The sequence below is a fragment of the Octopus bimaculoides genome, chromosome 21 (genome assembly GCF_001194135.2).
Source record: "Octopus bimaculoides isolate UCB-OBI-ISO-001 chromosome 21, ASM119413v2, whole genome shotgun sequence".
In the NCBI taxonomy this organism is placed as follows: Eukaryota; Metazoa; Mollusca; class Cephalopoda; order Octopoda; family Octopodidae; genus Octopus; species Octopus bimaculoides.
In genome coordinates, this window is record NC_069001.1 from 20,218,268 (window position 1) to 20,227,879 (window position 9,612).

The 9,612-nt window shown below is 35.0% G+C and overlaps 1 protein-coding gene across 19 annotated transcripts in view; it reads left to right on the plus strand.

Annotated features, from left to right (window-relative positions):
- Positions 1-9,612, plus strand: part of LOC106874170 (ensconsin) — a 310,838-nt gene that overhangs the window by 273,994 nt on the left and 27,232 nt on the right. For all 19 annotated transcript variants that reach the window (XM_014921803.2, XM_052975460.1, XM_014921805.2 and 16 more), the window contains one exon: positions 4,555-4,850. In XM_014921803.2, coding sequence (XP_014777289.1) covers positions 4,555-4,850 — 296 coding nt within the window. The remainder of the gene's footprint in view (positions 1-4,554; positions 4,851-9,612) is intronic.

The following is a 9,612-nucleotide window of genomic DNA, read 5'->3' on the forward strand; positions in this document are numbered from 1 at the left end:
TATACACACACATACATATGAAAAATATATTCACGTGTATGTATAGATACCCTACTATACAGATGAAGGCACATATTCCCAAACTCACTCTTGTTTTAGTTCAGTTACAGAAGTTTGAAGTGATGAGGGTGGCTTTAAATCTTGAGAAATGTCTTGAGTTTTTTTTTTTTTTCTTTTGTCTGTTTTATTACTATAGCTGGACATGAATTTGTAAAAATGAAAACTCTGTAAAAGAAAAGTTTCATACAATACTGCAAAGGACAGAAAAACAAAAAAAAACATTGAAAGTTACTGAAATGAAAACTGCATATTTAGGAATTAAATTTGCCAATATGAAGATGATTTGGCTATTATTTCTAGTTTAGTAAGAGACTGTGTCGAGATTTTATAATGATGATAGCAATGTTAGTGACAATGATATAAATACTCAGAATAACTTGTTGCTTGTCTATCCTCTAAATGCCCCCTTAATTCCAGTAATTAATACTCTTACTCACAATTGTCCTGTAACCTTCAGTTATGTTTCTCATTACTCTTGTTACCATCCGAATTTAATAATATAATTCTTCACAATTCACTTGCAACATATCCACCTTCTCCAGATTTCATTTCACTCTTATGGCAATAATAAGGTCACCCACTACAACTATCAAAAAGCTTCCATCAAGTCAATATGGCTGCTCTACTTGCTAGAAATAGAAAACAAATTTCTCTCACACACACTTTACTTTTTCTATAAAAATAAATAGAAAGTTGATAACATTGTGTAATCTAGGTACTGATGAAATGAAATATCTTTAGACTACGGCCATACTGGGGCACTGCCTTGAAAACTTTTAGTCAAACTTATCAACCCCAGTACTTATTTTTTTGTAAAGCCTTGTACTTATTCTACTGGTGTATTCTGCTGAACTGCTAAGTTACAAGGATGTAAACGCCAACACCAGTTGTCAAGCAGTGGTGGTGGGGACAAAGATATGCACATATATGTGTGTGTGTGGCTACTGAAGATATGCAAAAACTTGAAAGAAATGAAGCCAGTATGCTTTGCTGGATGGGTAATGTCAGTGTGCATCTATGACAGAGTGTAAGTGATCTGGGGGAAAAAAACTGGGTATACAAGGCATCAGATGTAGTGTACAAGAGAGAAGACTGCACTGGAATGGCCATGTAATGCATATGAATGAAGACAGTTGCATCAAGAGTGCCAATCTCTAATTGCAGAGGGAACATGTGGAAGGAGTAGATGCTAGAAAATGTTGGGACTCACAGAGGAGATGATGGGAATCAACAAAGGGACCCTCATATGGTTTGCTGTGCTTGAAAAGACATGTCAAGCTAAGTAAAAGTGTGGTTGCCCTTGCATACAGTCTCATACCCTGCAACCTTCTCCAGCTGAGCGTCCCTAATCTTGTGGGCTCATAGATGCTGGTGCCATGTAAAATGCACCCAAGCTGGTGCTGTGTAAAATGCACCCAGTACACTCTGTGAAGTGGATGGTGTTAGAAAGAGCATCCAGTCATAGAAACCATGCCAGCATGGAAGATGGGCATTAAATGATGATGATATATATATATATATATATATATGACAGGCTTCTTTTAGTTTCTGTCCACCAGATCCATTCACAAGGCTTTGGTCAACCTGATACTATAGTAGCAAACACTTGCCCAAGGTGCCACACAGTGGGACTGAATCTGGAACCACACAGCCATGCCTGCACCCGGTAATGGCAGAAATACCTTTTATCATGTTTACTCAATCAGGGCTAACCTGGAGCCAAACAAAAGCCAACACCACTACCATCTTCATCACTGTAAATTTATTTGACTGAATATTTTGTTTAATATCATACAGCTGTTATGACCTTAAAAAATCATTAAAATTTTTCTGCATGTTACTTACACTTGAAGATAACAGAGGCTAATTTCATTATCAATGCTCTGCACCCATGACAGCTGAAATTAGCTTATTAGTACAAAATATCTATATGCTTCATCTATTCAAGTTATCCACAAAAGGAAGGTATATTGAGCAAGGGAGCCCCAGATGTATAAAAAGATAGATGGCCATGGTTGGAATGCTTTTGATCATGGGCTGACATTATAAAGTCATACAATATCACTAGCATGTTATCATTGAACCAACAATGTTAGAAATAGCAACCAAGTGTCCCTAAAATCACACTCCATCTTAATGAAAGGACATTTTAGGTAAAGTAGTCCAGAGGCCTAAAAAGATAGGATGATCAGAACAAGAATGTTTTTGATCATAGGTCTGCTCAATCAGGCTTGACCTGGGGCTTTGCAATAAAACGTCTACAATGTCATAACTATTATAACTACTATTATGTTCACCACCACCACCACTACACAACTCTAATACTACTAAAACTAATGTTACTTCTGCTATGACTGTCCAAGATAAAGAGGCGGTCTGATTCCATTGTTTAGAAGTGGTAGTGAATACGAAGAATATATAACATTGTTTCATAATAAGAACAATTTTCTAACTTCAGTAATAGACCATATAATTGTGGGGAAGGAGTTGATTGATTGATCGATTTAATCCTTGTACACAACAGATTCTTTATGAACATTGTCAACGTTGGTGGTGTTTGCTTAGTTATTCTGTTGTTTATCATCCTGCAGATATACATAAACATAAGTATAGTCATGAAATGCAAGGCTGACTCCATTTTATGTTTGTATGCAGCATTCTTCAATTTAAATTTTAAGTTCTACTTCAAATCGTTGTTAATGTTTGTGTCTAAGGAATATAATTAGTTCATCAATGATGAAGGGTTTTGATAAGCTTTTAATTGCATAATTCTTAGAATAAAAATGAAAATAATGTAGTATTGGTTGTTAAAAGAAAGTTCATACTGGGATGTTTTTTTATTGCTTAATCAAGAAGAAAAGCAGTGCCTATAACTCTTTATATGGTCTTCAAGACTAGTGAGAAGACAGGATGATATCTTGAAGCCAGAGTCTTGGGCTGAATGCTTGCCACAGAGTGGACGCTGCTAAAGGCATCCGAGGATCAGGTGGTGGTGTTGTTTTGAATGCAACAAATATAATCTACCAACCAACTTAACTATTTAAAAGATTAACCCTTTAGCGTTTAAGCTAGCCATATATGGCCCAAACATTCTCTTTGTTTTATGGTGAAACTGATCAGATCTGGCCTATCATTCTACAATGTAATTCTATGAATAAACAGTCACATAATCAAAATCTCAAAACTATGAGATGATGCATGATTAATTCAAAATAATTTGAATAAATAGATATTACATTTGACAGAATAATCTGAAGGGTTAGTCTAGAGAATCATTTAAAATAGATATCATTTTCTTACTGCAAGCCTATGCTAATACAAATAAAACAATAAGAGCTGTAATTTATTGTGTCTGGGGAGAGTCATTCTCTTTTAGTGCCATATTATTTAACACACTCAACGGTTCAATCTCCACTCATTTACTTATTTTTTCTAAAATTTTCGTTATGTTGCAACCTTTTCAATAGTCGTTGACTCCATCCATTATCAGACCTGCGTTCATTTTGTTTGTGTGTGTCAGTGTTCATTTGCATGCACTCATGTATGTATATTCATGTGTACATTTGTGTGTATGTATGTATTCTGCATATTCATGTATTTGTGTGTTTACTTCTGTCTGTCTCCTTGCGTGTGTGTGTGTTTGAGTATGTCTATGTGAATGGGTTTGTGGGACTATGTACGTGTGTCTGTTATGTATAGATGTGTGTCTCTATGTGTCCTTGTGTGTGTGAAATGTGTGTCTGTGTATATGGACATGTGTTTCGGTCTTCATTTGCGTATGTGTGTGTGTGTGTGTGCTTGTCTGTCCATATTATCTATGTACCTATCTATGTGTTTACTTACATATCCATTTACCTATATATATACACACATACATAATAGCCTACTAACTACTCTACCTGTGTATATATAAACTGTGGGTATTGGGGTATGACTACCTTCTATGTATATTTCCTATCTAGTACTGGGAAGGTTTCATTTATGAGGACATACTCCTGTATAAGAGCTTTATTTTATTGTCTTGTTCTTTTCCATTACTGTTCTAGGGTGATTGGATAAATATAATGCCCTCTCAAAATGATTATTAATGTGACTGACTGAAATAGTAGATAACTGTACTAATTGCATTAATGTACATAGTATATTTCCTATAAGTTTTGAATTGCTAAAGTTGACTTTACTTTTCATAGTCCAGTGTCTTTAAAAGTAGTCTTCACATCCTGACAATCTCGTGAAATCAATGGTGGATGAGCTTCCAGATCAGAAGTTATTTGGCAAATGCACACATGTTATAAGTAAAATTGCTCTAGTATCAATTTTGCTTTCATTCTCCAAGTGTCAGTGAACACTGCAAAGGGATTTTTATTCTTCAACAAATTCATAGCTTTGTGCCTGTCAAGGAAATGATTCTTAACAAAATCATTGTTGTTATTATTTGGAAATTATTATATACTGTTCTTTTTTAAAATTTATTTTCTGTAATTTGTAAAATAGGTCGACAACACCAAAACAGTCTCCAATCTCTCATTTGAACAAGCCACTTTCTGGCATTACTGTGGCCAGTGACTGTGATAGTTTGGCTAGAAGTTCTGAAAACCAGATTGGAACTCTTATTGACTTGTCTGTGACCAACAAAAACATTGACTTGAAGAGTCAGCAGCTCCAGGATAATTTACTGAACAACACTGATGACCTGTTGAATTTCAACAGTGTCAATTCGGCTACTGGTGATCATAAAAATACCTTATTACCTTTCGAAGATAACGCACCTCAACGACAGGATGTTTCTGGTAAGTTCCTGTATCTATTTTCACTTTATTTACTTCTCTGAATTTTCTTCTTCACTCTTTCAAAGATATGGCTATGAAATTAAGGTGCTTGCTCTAATCAAGTTTTTGAGTTCAAACATTGCTGCTATAGCCAAACAATTGTGTTGTGCCATAACAAGATATTCTTAGGAATGGAAATGAATCACACACACACACACACCAATATGAGAAGTAATCTTGTAGGTTTCATATTTTTCTCCATAAAACCTATAACGTACCCATACATGTATACGTGTGTGAGAGTAAGACTAAATGGTTAGTTAATGAGGTTTATAATATTTAGTATTTGACAAAAATACAATTCATTCAATATGTTTTTTTCTATTCTTTGTGCAGCAGCATGTTAATTGCATACTAAATTTTAGTTGTACTAATTATGTGTATTGCATTTATTCTTTATTAACGTTTTTATGAGGTGTGGAATACGCAGACGGATGACAAAATAAGTGTAATTCAGTAATTGAATTATTAGTTGAGATGACGACAACATTTGTGATAATCTTTGCTAACATAGATTTACAACTATTGGCTTTAATTAACAGTTAATCAAGATAATGATGATAATAAGTTATGTAAATGAATCCAACATTATCCTTTCCTTTCATTTCTTTTTTCATTGTTGCTATTTTTTTTTTTTTTTCAATATAACTTTAAGATTTTCTTGAGCCTGGAGTTCGAATCTCCTGCAAGTATTTTGATGTGTTCCTGGGCTACTCCCTTAAGTTTGCAATGCTCTTTTAGTTTGCCTACTTATAAGGATACACTCTAGGCTTTTCTTGGGACTCGGTTATTGCTTAACACAGGTTCTTATGGCGCTAGATATAAGAGGCAAATCTTCCTCTTGTAGCGAATACAGAGTGGACTTCAGAGCCAACAGTTACATTTTGTTGGATATGTATGAACTACCAACTTAGTTTCTAGACTAGTTCTATTGCAAACTTTACCAGCATAAGTGCTGGAATTCTCATGCATTTAATGTGTTGTGTCTAGTGGTAATTGACATTACCAGAGATGCCATATGCATGAAAGTTCAGCATACTTAAAGGGAAAAAAATCTAATTAATTAATAATACTTGTAAATGAGAAGAAAATATACCTCAGTGACTAATATTAATCTGATTTTGGTAATAATGATATTGTGTCTATCATTTTAGAAATTTAAATACATAGCTTTTCCTAGATAGGATATTCTGAGAATCTTTGAACCCAGCATACCGATCACCAAAAAAACAAAAAGAGGAACAAAACATACTGCAAGTTACATATAACCTATTTATATTAAAAATTAATTTACCTTTTAGAATTGAAGTATCTTTATTAGAGACTTTAAAAACAGCCATAATGATAGGGTGAATTGAAGACCTTTCAGCTGGAAAGCTGTTGGTATTTGATTGAACTCAGAATGAAAAAAGAAACTAAATTGTGAAAAGCATTCCAGCCAAAATGCTGCCATCTCTTTTCATTCTTTAACTGCAGTTTGATTTAACTAAGTACCATGTTTGGAAAATAGGGAGACAATTGATTGAATAGACCCCCTATTATATCATTATTCCTGGTCCTCAAACCCAGAAATGGAAATGATAAAACTAAATATATTTAATTTTGTGTTTTACAGTCTTAGCCATTGTTTGTCAAATTGTTCCCTGTATTTACTAGTATTCAGTTTATCAATTCTAAAGAGATAAAATTGACTCTGATATGATTTAACTCATTCATGATATGTATAATGAAAACTTTTATTAATTTTGAAAGGGTTACTAAAATCACAAAGCTGGTGTTTGGAAAATAACTTAACAAAATGTTCTTATAATGATGGAAGGTTTAATGAACATTTAAAATGGGACATTGTCTCAGATGAGTTCTTATCAAAAAGATTAAACTCAGAATTTAGAGTCTTCTTACTGTTTCTTTCAACTCACACTCATACAATAATAAAGCACTAGCTACCATACTTAATGAAATGAGCTGAAAATAATTTTTAATGAATTGAAATTGTAATGGTTTAGAAAAGGAAAACCATTAACATCACTATCATCATTATGTCTGTTTCCCGTGGTGGCATGGGTTAGATGAGTGATCATGTTCCAAGTCAGTTCTTATTGGGTGTCACTGTCCTCAGATACTGATTCTCATACCGTTTTATTTTTAGCTTAGGGTCCATGACTGGATACCCTTCCTATCACCAAACACTTTAAAAAGTGCACAGGGTGCATTTTATTGTGGTATCAGCACAAGAAGGATTGCCAACTCCTCAACTCTTTCACCAACCTCTTTACAGAGTGCACTGGCTGTGGTTTATCATGTCACCAACACTAGAGCAGTTATCATATCCTCTGTGTAGATGGGAGCAAAGAGACCTCTTGAGCCAATGTTTCTCCATTCATTCACCAACCATTCCCAGAACGCACTAGATATATTCCATCATGGCACAGTATGTACATTCTAAAGGTTAAGAGTTTCGCCACACTAAGATATGTATGTTTACTCAAGGCAGCATGATTGAGAAGCAGGATACGAGAGTAAGAGACGACAGAAGACCTATGAGAATGAGTAGGTGAAAAGAGCAAGAGTATTGTAGAAGAGACAAAGTGATTGGAGTGGAGAAAGAGAGTAGCAGTAATGTATAAGAAAAGAAGTAGACGAAAGTAAATGATGGATGACAATAGAAGTGATGAAGGGCAGAAAGAGTAAAAGTACAGTGTATAGGAACAATTCTAATACATTTTCTTTTACATAGGCTTAGTGATGGGTAAGAAAGGAAGAGTGATGAGAATGGTGGTGAAGGCATTGAGTGTAGGAAGATCTTACATAATGTCACTAAGCTTGTAATATGGGTGATGGAGACATGAAAGATGAGACAGTTAAGAATTCTGTGGCAGCAGCAGGTATAGACTTGACAAGATGTTCAAGGGTTGGACAAAATAATGGAAACACCTTAAAATTTCAAACAAATTTATTTTAATATGGGGTAGGACTGCCTTTGGCAGTAATTACAGCTTGAATTCTATGAGGTATGGACCTGTACAAAGTTTGAATTGTTTCCAAAGTAATTTTTGTCCATTCTTCAACTGAAACAGTCTCTAGTTTTTGTAGTGATGATGGTGGAGGATACCGACTCCTTACTTGTTTTTCTAAAATGCACCATAAATGTTCAATAATATTGAGATCTGGGGACAGTGGTGGCCAGATAAGATGTTCAACTTCACTAGAATGTTCCTCGTGCCATTCAGTAACAACTTTAGCTATGTGAATTGGTGCATTATCATCCTGAAAGATTGCGTTTCCCTCCGGAAACAGTTCCACAACCATAGGATGAATTTGATCAGATAAAATGCTTAAATAGTCTTGACTATTAATTCTTCCATGAAGGGAAACCATTGGGCCGGCGGATTTCCAAGATATAGCCCCCCAGATCATCACAGATGAGGATCTGTCTAGGTCAAATGCTTCTTTTGGCTGTCTTCACACGTATACTTGGCCAGTGGTCGGAAATAAGGTAAAGGATGACTCATCTGAGAAAATAACATTCTTCCACTGCTCTAGGGACCAATTCTGTAGGGTTTTTACTCCACTCTAAATGCTTTGCAATGTTTGTTTTTGAAAGTAGTGGTTTTCTGATTGCAGCCCTCCCGTGAAATCCAGCTTTGTGCAGCTCCCGGCGAACAGTTTTTGTGGAAACTAGGTTCTCGAGGTGGTCATTAACCTCTCAAGTAATATTGGGAGCTGTACTTTTGTGATGCTTTCTAACAATTCATGTAAGAGTCCCTATCTGAAAGTTTTGGCTTTCTTCCGGAGTTTTATTTTGACGAAGTTTTTCTCTCTTTCTCATTACTTTCGAGACAGTACTTCTTGATACACCAAACATTTTGGTTGTTTTCATTACGCTAGTGCCTGTTATACGAGCACCAACAATTTGACCTCTTTGAAAGTCTGATAGATCTGGCATTTAATTACCTTTTTCTGATGATATCTGAAAAGGAACAGCAATTTTAGCAAAACATATTACACAACACTAATAATAAATCAAAAAACATAAAAATGAACAAGCTTTTGACAGTTTTATAAATATTTAAAAATTATGATGCTATGTTGCTAGGTGTTTCCATTATTTTGTCCAACCCCTGTGTGTGTGTGTCTGTGTGTGTGTGTGTATGTTGCATCTCCTTGTCTTTACATCTCACAATAGTTGTTGATGAACATCACCTTCACATAAGTGGTATCGTTCCTTCCCAGTATTTTGTGAAAACATGTCTAGCCATGGGAAAATATCATCTTTGAGTCAGGTGAGGCAGCAGGAAGTGTATCTGGCTATAGAAAATCCTGCTTCAGCACATTCCAACTAACCTCTGCAAACATGAAAAGATGGACATTATAATGAGGATGATGATAAGAGTAGAATCGAAGTCAGCAATAGATTTTGAGAGGAGTACAGTTTTGTAGAAATGAAAAGGTATATAAAAGGAGAAATATATATATATATATATATATATATATATATATATACACACACACACGTATACATAGACACACACATATTTCATGCATTAGGAATGGTGGATTCCTGCAATGGTTTGTATTTTCCGTGCATATAAAAAATAGAATAAGAATAGCCTGGGCAAAGTTTAGAGAGCTCTTACCCCTGCTGGCGACAAAGGGACTCTCACTCAGAGTAAAAGGCAGACTGTATGACGCATGCGTACGAACAACCATGCTACATGGCAGT